The following is a 15,620-nucleotide window of genomic DNA, read 5'->3' as shown; positions in this document are numbered from 1 at the left end:
TGGAATGGTGCTCTATGGAATTGTCAACCACCTTTTTTTTTTGGGGGGGGGGGAAGTAGGTCACCAGGCCTTTGCTCCGTGACACATAGGTTCAAGTAGACTTGAACTTCTAAGCATGTGCTTTACAAACAAATGTTTTAAATGTTTGTATCATAGACTTTCCAAGATTGCTTGTTGAGAATTTCAGGGTGATGATTGACAGGTGAATAAACCAATGAAAGACAGTTGTGTTTATTGGTTTGTGACAAATATGATGGGGCTTCAAAAAACTGTTGAGTAAATTCCATTGCCTTTTAATTCCATTCTTTCCACAAACTTTTTGAAGTTCCCTCTCACTTCAAATCTTAAGCCACTATGTATATTTTGGTTTTTTCCCCCCATGGAAGTATGTAATTCTTCAGAGGAAGTGATTTTAAAAGAAATAATCCTTCGTTGTAATCTCAAGGGTCTATGCTATGTTTTCATTTGGAGTTGACCTAGAGATAAAAATGTTTACAAATATCTCCAGAAAATTACAAAACTGGCTTTATTGAGAGCCATATCTAAATATTTTGTGGCAAAAATATGATACAACAGGTATATTACACATAAATGCAATATACACAGTAAAATTTACTTATTCTACAGTGTATTTTCAGTGACATGATAAACCTGTACATTATACTATGGAGTCACTTTTTAAAGGAAACTATGACAAGTAATATTTTATTTTGTGTAATAAGGCAAAAATATAAATAATAAAATCTTTTGGCAGCATATTTCTAAAAATTTCCTTTCTTTCATTTATGTCTCTTCACACAAAAGCGTAAGCATGCCATTATTTCACAAAGGAAAGAAACATCAGGTTATTAAAAATGCAATCACTCCTCCCTTACCATTCTCCCTAAAGAAAAATATGAGGGTTTTTCCAAAAGTTCACGAAAATGTAGATTATGAAGACCTGTGCATGGATTTCCACATTTCTACACCAAAATGAACTCATTGACTTTCTAGAACATGCATAAACAAAATCTACTTTGAGGTACTAAGGATAAGGCTTATTTTTGAAAAGAGCTCCAATTAGAGCAACCTAATTCTGCTAAAATTTAAGCAAGAACAGATATTTAAATTAGGGTGAAGTTTTGGTGGAATCATGGTGAAATAATTAATACTTTATGTAAATTGTATGGGGTCAATGTTCCCAAAATATTAGCTTGTCATTAATGGATACCTTGCTTTTAGAGAAGGAATGAGATGATGTTTCAGATGAGGCTCACAGTGGCAACCCATCTGTATCATTTGAGAAAAAGAAATAATCTTGTTTGGCTTCTAATTAAAAAAATGATAACTTTTAACAGTTATTTGCATAAAAGTTATGAAATAGTAGCCAACATGGTAATCATATCAACTAGCTCATCTTGCACAAATCAGCTCCTTATAGGCGCAGAATTTTCAAAGGGAATTTTACACAAGTGGGACCAAGATCTTGAAATTTTCTTGGAGGACTTTCAATAGGAAAGGAATCATGACTTTTCCAGGATGATTCTGAAGACAATCAGAGCAATGACTTCCAGAAGATGGAAGTCGTGGAATCAAAGAACAGGAGGAGTGAAAGGCAAAGGTCAAGGCATCAGCTTTTGTGATGCTCAAGGCATTTTGATTCTTGACTTTTGGGAAGCCCAAAAGAGTGATAATGTCTGCTTATTCTGAGAATGTTTGAAAAAGGTAGCCAAATCTTTTACAGAAAAACAGCTGGGAAATCCTAACAAGAAAATCCTTCTTCATCAGACAATGCTTCTGCTCATTCCACTTAGCAAACAAGTCAATGTGGGGAGACGTTTAATGGGAAAGACTTTGGAATCCTCCCGACAGTCATAATTTGGCTACTTGTGACAATTTTTTATGTTTCCTCTTCGAAAGAGCACCTTGGTGTTTCTTCATCTAATAATGTGAAATGGACAGCATTAACATGTTTGATACATTCCCAAGACCCTGCTTCTTTAGGGAGGGACTTAATGACCATCACTTTCAAAAAGGTTTGACCATGGTGGATCTCCTGTGGAGAAATAAAGATGATAATTTAATCACTTATTTCAACTTTCCACATTTTTGATTTCATAAATATGTACATTGTAATTGTTGTTAGGTGTCCTCAAGTCAGTTCCACCTCACAGTGAAGACCCCCCCTCCCACATACCACTGATCAGTGTGTCCTCTTGTGCCCACTCAGAACTGTTCTTACCTGGGAGCCCATTGATGCAGCCCTTGGCTCAAATTGTGACAGAACAAATATAAAAAGCCTTTATATCATTTATATATTTTGATGTAGCAGTTTTTCTACAGTTTAATATTTCTAATTTCTACTATTCAGTTGGGATGAATAAGAATCATTAAACGCTGAGGGCATTATAGCTCAGTTTTTCAACTTCTACATTGCTGCTCCCTTCCACACAGCAGTCTATTTATCTACTGTTTGGTAATTTACTGAAATGCCCCACAGAACTCATTGACTGTTGTATTAGATATGGTTCTTTAGAGAAACAAACCAGGGCACTTATGATTATATATATATATATATATATATATATATATATATATATATACACAACATGAAAAAATAAACAGCTAATTAGTCCACAGAGCATGAGGGCTTCTTGGTGCAAGTCAAGGAAGCAGACAGCTGCATCTTCCCTACAGCAATACAGGCAGTCTGGCCACAGACAGCAAACAGCAGGGCAGGTCACCGTCAGCCAGATGGCAGGGTCCGACAGTCCCCCAGATCAATATTTACACCAGTAGTGTGTGTGGTAAAGCAGGTCTGGAAGGAAGATCAAACTGTAGTGACACAGTCCACAGGTTGGGTGTCCCACAGGTAGTGCAGCTCACAAGTTGGGGCAGAAAACTAGATAAGGCAGCCGCACACAGGTCTGATCATCAGAGAGCAAGAGACAGAAAGGTGAGGTTTGCCAAGCCATTTATCTCTTTGCCCTTCAGCTAAACTGCCACTTTATTAATCCCACATGTGCTTATTGGCCAGGATGGCACAATAAACCCGCCTATCACAACTGTACTTACAGTTATGAGGTTTACTAAGGTGAAGGATACAGTTCAGGAACAAGATACAAACAGACAAATAGTAGAATACAACCCAGGAGAAACTTGGGAGCAACAATTGGAAGGACTGGTACGCATTTGGAAAGGGTTCGAAAGCAGAGGGCATCTCTCGCCACTGAAAGCTCCCAGTGCAGGGTTCTGCCCCATGAAACCTGCACGTTTCCGGATTTGTACATGTCAGTCTACTCAGGTTTATTCCAGACTGGTTCCTGTTCTTCAACACAAATCCTTACAAGTAGCCAAAATACCCCCAATAATTCTAGGAGTTGTTTTCGTTTTCACAGAAACCAGGGTAAGTGTCAAAGTATTTGAAGTAAAGTAACTCGTAACCCTTAGTGACTATGTCGGGGTGCTTAGGCAGTGAAAAGAAAAGTTCACCAATGCAAGAGTCTCCATTTCTAAAAAATAGCATTCTATCTTTGCTGAAATATTAAAGTTAGATTCCACTGTATTGAGAATGCAAATAAATTTTCTGTCTGGATTTTTTAAATGAACCCAAAAATAGAAAGGGAAAAAAGAAGTATACATCCATATGTAGTAATTAACAATGAACATAAATAACTTTGTGATCTAAATTAGGGGGTCTCATTAACTTTGAAATTGATGGTGTGAAACAAGCTATGATAGCGGAATGTACCTAACGCGACATCATTATGCATATGCTTCCTAGGGCTGTTTGCATATTTGCCATCTGAGTTCTGCTTACCTATGCAGTGTTGATCTTGAATCATATAACTCTGCTTCAATCTGTAACACAGTCATAAAGAAAGTATGGTCTTCATTTCTTCCTTTGCTTCATCCAATGAAATAATTATTTTTGCTTATGAAGTACTGCTCAGATTGTAAGGTTGGAGACCATAATTTGATTTTTTTTATCTGTTTTACTGAAATATGCTCCAGGAATGAAATACCAAATGCCTGCTAATGTTTAAAATTTTAACAACAAATGTTTTATATCTGAAGTGTGTATTATAAATATCTTAAAGAAAATAGACAAATAAACTTCCACGTTTTATTCAATTTATTCATTTAATAATTTATTTGATGCTCCATCTAACTGCATGATACCGTTCATGCTTTGTTGTGAAATAAATTACAGGGAACTAATTTTGTAAGAATAACATTTGAAACCTCATGGTATTTGTAAAATGAATGCAATCTGTTTTAATTTACAATGTATTTTAGCACTTGCATCCTGAGAAGTAATCCCAAATAGTCACATATTCAAGTACTCATCAGTAGATGTGGACACTTCATAGAAAGTCACTATTTAGCTATAGGTCACAACACTTGTAGATTCATTCACCTGTCTTTATCCAGATATGAAAGAAGACGTTTTACTCCAAATTTTGTTTAGAATTTCTTACTATATTTACTAAAACTTTAGTTATTCTCTGAGTAAAGTTAAGTAACTGAAGATTACTTGCAATTCCTTTGTAAATAAACATCCTTATATTGCAAACAGAGTTACTTTATGACACACTCCTTGCAATAAAATAGCTAAATATAGTTCCCACTCTATCAAGTGATTTCAAGTTGCATTTTACTGTTGATAGAGCTCGTGTGTCTCATTCGGTGAGGATGTTTAATATGTCAGGCATCCTCCCAGGAGGCCTCTGCAGTAATGTGTACAACAGGACGTGTTCAACAGCATATGGCATTAGACACATGTCCACATACACATTTTTTCTATTTAAATGAAGAATTACAATGAGAATAAAGTGTTGTTAAACATTGAAAATCTTCCTTTGCAGTTTTAAAATATTAGGTTTAACACACAGAAAAGTAACAAAAATAATTTTTAAAATGTCTTTCAACTTTAGAATATTTACATGATGATGATGATGATGATGATGATTTCTAACTTTAGGGGAAACTTGGCGTTCCAGGACTACCAGGCTATCCAGGGAGACAAGGTCAAAAGGTAAAATAATCTCATATTCTATCAACATTTTGTCTCAAAATTTAATGACAATGCTTTCCTTATAGGCAGAGATAATGAGTCTTGGAAATATAATTTCACAAAGGAAAATCATAGGGAATCAGGATGCTTAGAGTGGTAAAAGCCGAGTCTTTAGGTGGTGATGGACTGGAGTATTTAAGATAAAGGAGGATAACGAAGGGCATAATGCAGCTGGACAAATGGGAAATTCTTCGAACACTAACATATGCCAGGGTTAGCTAATGGTTTCTGATTAGATTTTGAGTACCCCAGTGGTTTGAATGATCCACCTCTTGATTTATTTTAAAGAAAATACTTGTAATACACCTTCTGCCCTGGGAGTTGGCCCTCAGGACTACTTACCTATTGTTGCTATAACAAATTACCAAAGCTTGATGGCTTAATAGAATTTTATTTTCCCAATATTCTGGGAACCCGAGATCCAGGTGTTGACAAGGTGCTCCCGCTGAAGGGTGTAGGAGAGAGTCCTTCCTTGTCTCTTCGAGCTCCGTCAGGTCCCAGTCCTCCTTGGCTTTGGTTTCATCACCCCATCTCTGTCTCTAGGTTACACGGCCTTTTCTGTGGGTCTGTGTCTTCTCTTCGGACCGACTCCGATAACCCAAGATCTTATCAAAAGATCATTAGTTTACTTAGATTTGTAAAGATTCTTTTCCAAACAAAATATTATCTAAGACTTCAGGGATTTGGACATGGACATATATTTTGGGGCACCATTATTCAGCCTTCTAGGGCCTACTTTTGACTATTTAAAAAACTCAAACTTTAAGCATTCAGATTATTTTTTGCCAAACCATTGAGTCCATTCCAACTCATAGCGGCCATATGGGTTATAGGACGGTTTCCCTTTTAGGTTTCTGAGCTGAGCCCTGACATCTCTACAGGGGCAGATAGCCTTGTCCGTCTTTTCCTCTGAGAGCAACTTGCAGGTCTGGAACCACCAAGTATACATGTATTGCTATTTGTTGACAGCTCGTGATTCTGTCTGGCAACTGCTGTGGAATTGTCTGAGGCAATCAAAAACAGAAATCACACCCAATAACAGTACATTTGATAATGTTGTATACCTAGGAGGGAGGGATGAATAGGTGCACGCGTGCGCACACACACACACACACACACACACATACACACACAGAGGAATCAGCATTAACCTTGATCTCTTCTCTGAGAGTGGCCACCCGAGGCTCCATCTGTGTGTGGACCCTGCAACTCTAGGTTTTGACCCCCATTCTCATCCACAGCTTCCCAAAGCCTGGTGTTCACGATTTAAACTGAGAACATCTTCTCCTTCAGGTTTGGATTTAATCATTCACAAATTTTGGATCTCATGGGCTAGTGTGCTTCTTTTGTGTGGGGCTAGGTTGATGCTTTACTGAGATGGCTGCATGTTCAAAAACAAGACTTTAAGACTCTAGAACACTGGTTCTCAACCATCCTGATGTGCAACCCTTTATTAAAGTTTCTCACCTTGTGGTGGCCCCCTAACCATAAAATTACTTTCATCGTTACTTCATCATTGTAATGTTGCTACTGTTATGCATCGGGCGACCCCAGTGAAAGGGTCGTTTGACCGCCAAAGGGGTTGCGACTCCCAGGTTGAAAACTGCTGCCTCAGATGTTAGTCTTTCTTAAAACTGGGTGCCTTCTAATTTATTTGCTTCACTTTTCTATAGCACCCAGATTTTTGGCGATCTCTTCATGAGGCTGACCATCAAGTATGGTCATGTGAAAAGAACTAATTTTTCTCAGATTGAGGCTAAAATTAAGTGTGAAACCCAAATAAATTCAAAAATATATATTTTACATAGACCTCTCATCCAGTTTAAAGATATCATTAGCATTTTGTTTGTCAGCATTATCAATCATATTCCTGTGACAAAATGTAATTCCATTGATGGTGCCATTAATTTAGCCAATGGTATCTAATTTAAAACCCTGTTGAGAATAGAACACTGTACACTTATGGGCCAGGTATTAACCTCAATACATGAATTGTTGGTTTTAGCAAATTGAACTCTGAAGTGGTTGGCCACTAAGAAACATTTCCCCCATATTTCTTCTGAGAGTAATAGTCTTGTTCATTTGACAGTGCATAGTGTAATCATTATTTTCTACAGTCTCATTACAGTTGAAATGTATCAATTCTTTGTCTCTTCCAACTTTCATTTGCATATAAAACAGTTGAAAAAGACCATGGCCTAGATCAGGTCTCTGTGACATTTTGTGACAGTAAAGTGACATTTTTGCTTTTTAAAACTTAAAGCAGGGTTTTGCAGGACATGCACCTCATGCCACGAGTCCTGGAGTTCTTAGCGGCTGTGTCCCTGACACTCACTCTGATCCACTTGCAAAGGCGTTCGTGAACACAGGCATGTGCCTCGTCGTTCAAGAATTTCCCTTTAGCTGACCGTGGAAAGGTGTGAAGACGACAGCTATGAATTAACTAGTACTTTAAAATGGCTAAATGGATTCATATGTAAATTATGGTTATTAATATTAGATGACATTCTTTTAATTATATATATTTGAGATATTCTGATTAGCTAGCGAGGATAGTTATCTAACTGAACAATTCAGGCATGACAACTATAGTATGCAGAGTCCAGGCCTAGTTGACAGAATACCACTGAAAATACATTGACCGGCTCTCATGGACACAATGGGAAGTAAAAATGTCCTACTTTCTGACAAATGTGAAGTGTTACAGTGTACTTATCCTCACTCATTGTCATGTGATGGCACTATGTTAGTCTAAGTGCAGACGGTGCAGGCCCAGGCAGAGTGTCATTGTGTTGTATGTGAGGTCACGATGAGACAGAAGTAATTCAATGTCACCTAACAGAAACAGCCATGCTAGTTTAAATGAGCTTTAGAGTTTAAAATTTTATTGTCCATCAAATTATCTTGCTTAATATAAGGTAAACGTTTCTAAAACACAGGATAAAATTCATGTTGTTTATGAATTTAAAACAAGGTATGCATCATTTATATTTCTCTAGTTACTTTGGGTCCACCAACTAGAAACAAATGCCTTTTACATTTTGTCTGAAATCTACTGCACTGTCTCCTAGATACTATCCTTCTACAACTTTAGAATTGTCCCAGAGATTTTAAACAAATCAAGCCAGTCACTGCTGGCCCCAAGAATTTATACACTATTCTTAGATTATTTTGTAAATTCAAATTACCAGTTTGAATTGCAATTGTAGTGTTCTTTTGCTGATTTTAAAACATAAAAAAAATCATAAATAACTTCAAGGAGCACATTTTTCTTTCATATTTGTTTTACATTCTGACCTTTTTCTATTTTCCTAAGTCCTCTGGATAATATTTTTTAAGTTCTCTTTTTTAACAAAACACAACAGAAGGTCTAAAGTGAAATGCCTCTTCCTAGAACAAGCAAGTTTTTTTTCTTTAATATTTCATGCTGTCTGACGTTTTTGTGTTAATTTATTTTATATCAACTTTTAAAAATAAATTTTCCTATGTAAAAAGCTTTTAAGTATCTCAATTCTGTAACATAAATGATGGACACATTAAATATCACTGATAGATCTGCATTTTTCCCAATGTGGATGCTAATGTACTTTGAATAGATTTAAGTGAAACCTTCCTGCTAATCTATTTGAAGGAGTTAAAGATTATACAAAAATACTGTACTTTATCCATGTCTTAGTGGTAATAAAAACCTTAATAAATACTCAAAGAAATACTACAATATATTATAAATGATAGATATTTCAACAAGTAAAATCCATTTAAATACAAGATTAGTGATATTTAAGACAGAATTTTAAATAATTTCAGGATTTTTGCATTTATTGACTAAACCAATTTTATCAGGGCCTTTTGAACTTTGTTTGTTTTTTATATAAGAAGTATTACTTCTATGTGAAGATTATATATTTTGTTGATAATTGTTTAAGTAGGAAAAGATAAATAATATGCCACTATAATAGAAAGTATTAAATTAATGGATCAAATATTTTTCCTGTTTTCTCTCAATTTCTTAGAGAAGAAACCAGGTGATAAATTGTTTATTGTAGATAATACCAATTCATAAGAACAGTTTGTTTTATTGAAGTATCTTTATTAATTTAATTAGTTATCTATTATACTCAGTACAGCAGTGAAGACTTGTTCCTGAATAAACTTTAATAAAAGTAATGGATAGGCATATTGGATTATACTCAGCTATCAAAATTATATAGTAATCACATAGTAATAGTCAATCAAATGTAAGGCTAACTAATTCTCTACAGAAAAAGGGAAGAAAATTTTAAGTTCTTCCAAAATCTAATATTTAGATACCTTTCTCATAGTGCATGTTGGTTTTGGTTGTTTTTTTTTTAATCTTACCAGTTGTTCTCTTGTGGAATGTATAGTTAGCTCTATGGTTCTGAGTCATATGTTACAAAAAGAAGCTTAGTCGTGCATACTATGGGTTATTATCTTTACTATCAATTCTATAAGGTTCACATATACTTTTTGTTATCTTCTTTAATCTCATTTGTGGGGAGCTAAACTTTGCTTCCTAATTTACTCTAATTTGTGACATAATGATTAAGACAAACCAATCACAGTCATAAACCAAAGTACTCCTAGAGCAGGTGCAAACCCGGACCTATGCACGTGCTGCAATGGGGGATTTGGCTATTTATTATATTTATTATATTATATTATATTTATTATATTATATTCCATCTGTAAAACGTGGCTGATTGTTGACTTAGTGAGGAATGCTTGTCATGTGCTTATCCCAAGGCTCAACAATTATTATATATTGTTAAACATTATAATAATTGTTATACCCTGTCTTCATTTGTCCCAAATCTCACAAATTCCAAAGTACTATCTTGCCCTCACTTTAAGGAAGAAAAAGTACACTTAAAGAAGATAAGTACTGTACTCAATTCACACAAGTGATGGTATAATCAATATAAATCTTGATTCATGTCTTTATAATTAGAAAATTAATGCTGGGATATCTGAATTAGACAAGTAGCCATATCTAAGCACATTGATGCAACAACAGAGAAGGTGGAAGAACATTTTTGCATAAATTGTTTGATCGAGTTTGAAAGGTGTAGAAACAAAGAGCTGTTTCTAAAACCTGCTTACCATTTATTATCATTCATATTTAATATCTTGTGAAAGATAACAATTAAACGATTCTATATTTTTGTTTTAGAGATTAAACATGTAATATTTAATATACATGTGGTGTTTCATAAGAATTCGTCAACTTTGAACCTCCAAGTATCTTCTGAAAAATGATACAAATAAAAATACAATATGTAAACTGATAAACCCTTTTTAAGATTTCTATTTTAGCATTTTGTTTCTCATATTTGTCAGTAATAAGTTTTTCTTTAAATTTGAAGCACATATAGAAATACAAGTAAAATATATTTTAGCTTAAAAGCCCATTAGTTGCTCATTTCTAATTGGAAAATTATTCTCTTAATTATTTTATTTTTAAAGTTGAAGACTAAAATATGTCTTATCAATTCATGCTTTCAATGCTTTCAGGATTTCCAAAATCATGGTAAGTTTGTTTTCAAATATAAGAATCAAGTTTGCATGGTAACTTAAAGCAACATATTTTTGATTTATGTATTACCAATTGTGTCAGGAGCGCTGTTTTTAAAAAAAAATTAAAGTTTTCCACCAAAATTATTAATAACTTTTCTCTCTTGCCATCATTATTGTTCTTGTAGGGTTCCACAGGATTTCCTGGGTTCCCAGGTTCTAATGGAGACAAAGGTGCACGGGTACGGTCTTATCCTAGACTCTTTCATATGCATTGTCTTGCATGCATGCCACATGTTAACATTGGTTTCATAGTTATTGTAATATGCTTCCTACTCAAAGTATCGGAACTGTCTTTGGCAGGGTGTTGCCGGCAAGCCAGGTCCTCGGGGTCAACGTGGTCCAACGGTGGGTGCTATGATTTTAAATGATGAGCATAGTGTTAAAATTTTAATTCAATAATTCAAGATTTTTTTTCACTTATGAATATCGATCTATACATTTATTTGGTCTCCTCTGTTCTCATAATCAGGGTCCCCGAGGTTCAAGAGGTGCAAGAGGTCCCACTGGTAAACCTGGGCCAAAGGTACTGTAGGCATTGGTTCCACTTTGGGCTTTGTTACAAGTTACTTTTCCCAGATAAAGGGTTCTATGAGAATGAATCCAATCTTATTTTTATTATTTATCTTTCTGTTGTTAGGGTACCTCAGGTGGTGATGGCCCCCCAGGTCCTCCTGGTGACAGAGTAAGTAGGATACAGCCATATAACATAAAACAAAGACTTAATATTTTGCAATGGGTTATAGTTATGGGAAAAAGTACATCTATCTGCAAATGCATTTAGACAATTATCCACAAAGTCTTATTGAAATTTAAAAAGATCCCTATTCTTTAATTTCTTCTTTGAAGAAAATGTTTAAATTGTTGTATCTTAGTAATTTTATCATTAAAATGACAGAATAGGGTATATTGTTGGCCTAAACTAAACTTTTAAACCCAAGAAAGAAACATTTTTAAATATGCACAGAGCACTTGAGCTCTTTCATGCATTCCTCTTGCTTTTGTATTGATAAGCATTTTGTCCAGTGAGCAAACAGTAGCATTATGTTAGTGAAATGTAATCTACCAGTAGCCATTAAACCACAATCAATATAAATTCAAATCAAGATAAAACATCTATTCCAGTAAATAGAAAAACTATTTAGTAAATTGATTTTCAATTGGTGTAAAATACAGCTACATACAGATGAGCAAGCATGAGCGCTTTTCTATTTTTGGCTTTTTTGGTAAAATGCATTTTTGTAGCCAGACTTCTGTGCTATCATCTTGCAAATATTTAAATTCAAATATTTTTATTATTGTCAGACAAATTAAACTTATTTTCAATATTCTACAATGGGCTTCAATGTTATGCAACCATATATTAAGATATGTTTGTATATTACTTACCAATCTTTCAATAGATAATTTACAAAAGAAATATTTATATTGGTGTGTAAATCAATCAGAATTAACTGTTTCTGTTTATGACACACACATATTGGTAGATAGGTACAAGGATAAATGTTTATTAGGGTTGTATGAAATTTTGACTTGCTGAATTCACAATACTATGAAAGAAAAAATATGGTTTTGTCTGACTCTAACTTCAAAGGAGAAGAGAGAACAAAGATAATCAGTCCAAGTCTCTCAGCTCTCCTTGAGGTGGAGGTCAGCCATCTCTCTACTTTCCGACCTTATCACCAATTCTGACTGCCCCTTGGTACCATTTCTCCTGCCTTTTCTTTTAACTGATCTTTATACCAGCTTTCCCACATGACTCTGCTCCTCCTTCCCAAGACTCTAAGCTTTCTCACTCAATTGATCAATAGATTCACTGTAACAGCTTCTTTCTATAGCCCAGGAAGCCTACCGCACAGTCTCGCAATGTAGGAGATATATCTAGTAAGACATATTCTTAACTTTACTTGATGCTCTTTGTTTTCAGGGCCCTCAAGGACCACAGGGTCCAGTTGGATTCCCTGGACCAAAAGGTCCACCTGTAAGTACCATAGTTTCTACTTTTCTTTCTTCATTTTTCCAATATTGTCAAATGTTTTGAGTGATACTTTTTCATTTAAATATTATATAGATACAAATATTGATAGAATCTCTATTGATATAAAGTTGAAATTTATACCATATACTAATATAGTTTATATTAAATATATTGTCAATTATTTCAGAATATAATATGGCCATATTAAATATTCTTTCAATGTATATTAAGCTGGAACAAAATAATTATCATTCAGTCAGTCACTCCTCTACAATAATGAACATAATTGATGGCAATAATATTTTATTTCTTACAGAAACTAGAACCACTGCCTTCAAGTGGATTCATACTCATAGAAATTTTATAGGATTGAGTAGAACTACCCAATAGGATTTGTAAGGCTGTCAATCTTTATTGAAGTAGACTGAAGCAGCTTTTTCCCAAGGAGTGGCGAGTAGATTACAGTCATTGACCTTTGGTTTACCATCGAAGCACTTTAGCCATTGTGCCACCTTGTTACCAAGGAGCTTGACCCCCAGCCAAAGTGTTGGAGGTTAGAATTCATCCAAGGGCCCTTTGGTAGAAAAGCCTGGGCTATGCTTCTGAAAAACCAGCCCTTGAAAACCCCGATGTAAGGGTCTATGCTGGCGACGTGTTAGGCGCTGCTGCTGGGGTGACTTACTCATGGGGCTGCAAACAAGGTCGGCAGTTGGCACTCAGCAGCTGCTTGAAGATAGAAAGATAAGGCTGTTTCTCCCACAAAGATCAACAGTCACAGAAACTCAAACATACAGTTCTACTCTGTTGTATAGGATTGCTTTTCCGATTCTTCGAATAACCCTGTCCAGACCAGTGGTTCTCAAAGTATCTTCCCTAGACCAACAGCAGTGGTCGTTTTTGGTGTCATGTTAGAAACGTAATATAATACTCTCTTCACCTGGACTCCTGTCACCTAATCAGAACCTAATCGGTGTTTCGTTATTCTGATGCATATGAAAGCTTTGAACTATTGATCTAGTCTAGATCAAGGGCAATCCAAACACAACATTCATACTAATCACCTTGACCCCACTGTTTCTTCTGACTCATAGCAACCTTATGTAGGGTTTCTGAGGATGTTAATATGGACAGGAAAACTGACTCCATCTTTCTCCTTAAGCATGTCTGGTGAGTTTGAACCATAGACCTTGTGGTTAGTAGTCCAGCAATTACAACCATGCCACAAGTACAGGATTTGATGGGGTGTGTCTCCATTGGTTCTGAGAAATAAGTTACTGTCAAGGACCCCAGGGATGACAGTGCTACTGGCCGATGGACCACACTTCGCATAGCGAACTTCTAGATTATTTTGGAAGGAAAAAAACCTCGGTACTTTGTTTATTTTTTCAAAATGAAATGCAGTTAAGATGTTCAGCTAGTGATTGTAATTTGTTCAACACAAGAATAAAAATAACAATTTTGTGTAATCACCACTACTATTTTATTCATAGCCTGTAAATTTTTATCTAGAACCACTTTGATAATACATTTTAAGCTATATTTTTAATTGAATTTTGAAATGAATGTTTGTTTCTAATGCAAATTCAATACCTTTTTTTAATGAAGTCACAACATGTACCTTGAATGAGCACATTATTTTAGAATTTTAATGCATACCACTATTTCAAAATGATATGAACTAATTTTTTAATTCCAAGTAATTATAATTAACCAAGTGGGAAATAATAGAATTATTTCACAAAGGAAAAGTTCAGAAACATATCAATGTCAAAATTTTATTAAATTTTTACTTAGGGTTGGTTACATAGTATATTTAAATTTTTAAAAGCAATTTAAAATTAAATAAATATGTTTATTAATTTTTTATTGATTCTGAATAGTTCTCTGTTTCACTTAAAAGTTTAAAATTTGACTTTAATTCCTCCCTAAAATGAATTATTTATTGTGGATAAATTGAATTTCCTAGTATAAACTGAAATATTGATTTTATTAAATGTTGAGAAAAATTCCCTTAGATATAGTGCTTAAGGTGGTATTTTAACACTAAACTGTTTTACATTAGTACTGTAAAATTTTCTATATTACAGTGTTATAAGGATCAATGCAAATAGTAATATAAGACATAGTACTAATACTACCTGTAGATTATGTTACTTACTCCTTGTTTCAGTGCATTCCAAATGTCTTATTAAGGCTATCTGTACAGTGTTTATAGTATATAAATAAAAACAAAATTCCAATAATTGTTTCAAAACATTTCCATAAGTACTCTGGACTCATGCGTACCATGTGCATATATGTTATGCACACCATAAAACAAATGACACATACAGCTTAAACAGTATTATTTCATTTATATCTGTAAATATTTTTTAGGATTATTTCAGCATGCAATAGAATTTTATTGTCAGCAAAGCAATTTGATCCATTTTTCCTCAGGCGTTTTCAGCCTATTCTGCCATGCACATTTCACCAACTCTCAAGCATTGCTTATGCGTGCCTTATGTCTCTAAGAAGAATTAGAAGGGTAATAATTGCTAATACTCGTGAAATATGCAGTCTAGTTGGAAAGACATGACACTATTAAGGCTCTTTCAGTGCTAAGCCCAGTGATATTTATACCCCTCTGTCAAGCGAAACATTGCAGCAATAAAGAAAAGCACTCCTAATTTTCCCTGTCAAGTAGTTTTAAGATGTTTAGGAAAGAAATGCTTTCACGTCTTTGAGAGAAGATAGAAATGGGCGAGAAGTGACAAAACCAAGAATTTTCTTTAAACTCATCATACGTGTCGTGTGTGTGTGTGTGTGTGTGTGTGTGTGTGTGTGTGTGTTAGATGCAATGACAAGCTAGGTTGGTCCAAATGACCAATGACATGATAGGTTGCCGCCTGAGAAGTTTTCAATACAAGTCCATCGAGAAACACTCTGAGGAGAAGACCTGGTGCTCTCCTTTGGAAAACCATCAGCAGTGGAAAATCCCGTGGAGCGCTGGTC

The 15,620-nt window shown here is 34.8% G+C and overlaps 1 protein-coding gene across 2 annotated transcripts in view; it reads left to right on the top strand.

The window, feature by feature from the left end:
* Nucleotides 1–15,620, top strand: part of COL11A1 (collagen type XI alpha 1 chain) — a 251,063-nt gene that overhangs the window by 138,372 nt on the left and 97,071 nt on the right. For both annotated transcript variants that reach the window (XM_075558829.1, XM_075558828.1), the window contains 6 exons: nt 4,964–5,017; nt 10,777–10,830; nt 10,952–10,996; nt 11,121–11,174; nt 11,289–11,333; nt 12,576–12,629. In XM_075558829.1, the coding sequence (XP_075414944.1) occupies nt 4,964–5,017; nt 10,777–10,830; nt 10,952–10,996; nt 11,121–11,174; nt 11,289–11,333; nt 12,576–12,629 (306 nt within the window). The remainder of the gene's footprint in view (nt 1–4,963; nt 5,018–10,776; nt 10,831–10,951; nt 10,997–11,120; nt 11,175–11,288; nt 11,334–12,575; nt 12,630–15,620) is intronic.

The sequence above is a fragment of the Tenrec ecaudatus genome, chromosome 1 (genome assembly GCF_050624435.1).
Source record: "Tenrec ecaudatus isolate mTenEca1 chromosome 1, mTenEca1.hap1, whole genome shotgun sequence".
Lineage (NCBI taxonomy): Eukaryota > Metazoa > Chordata > Mammalia > Afrosoricida > Tenrecidae > Tenrec > Tenrec ecaudatus.
This window is presented reverse-complemented; position numbering and strand designations above follow the sequence as displayed.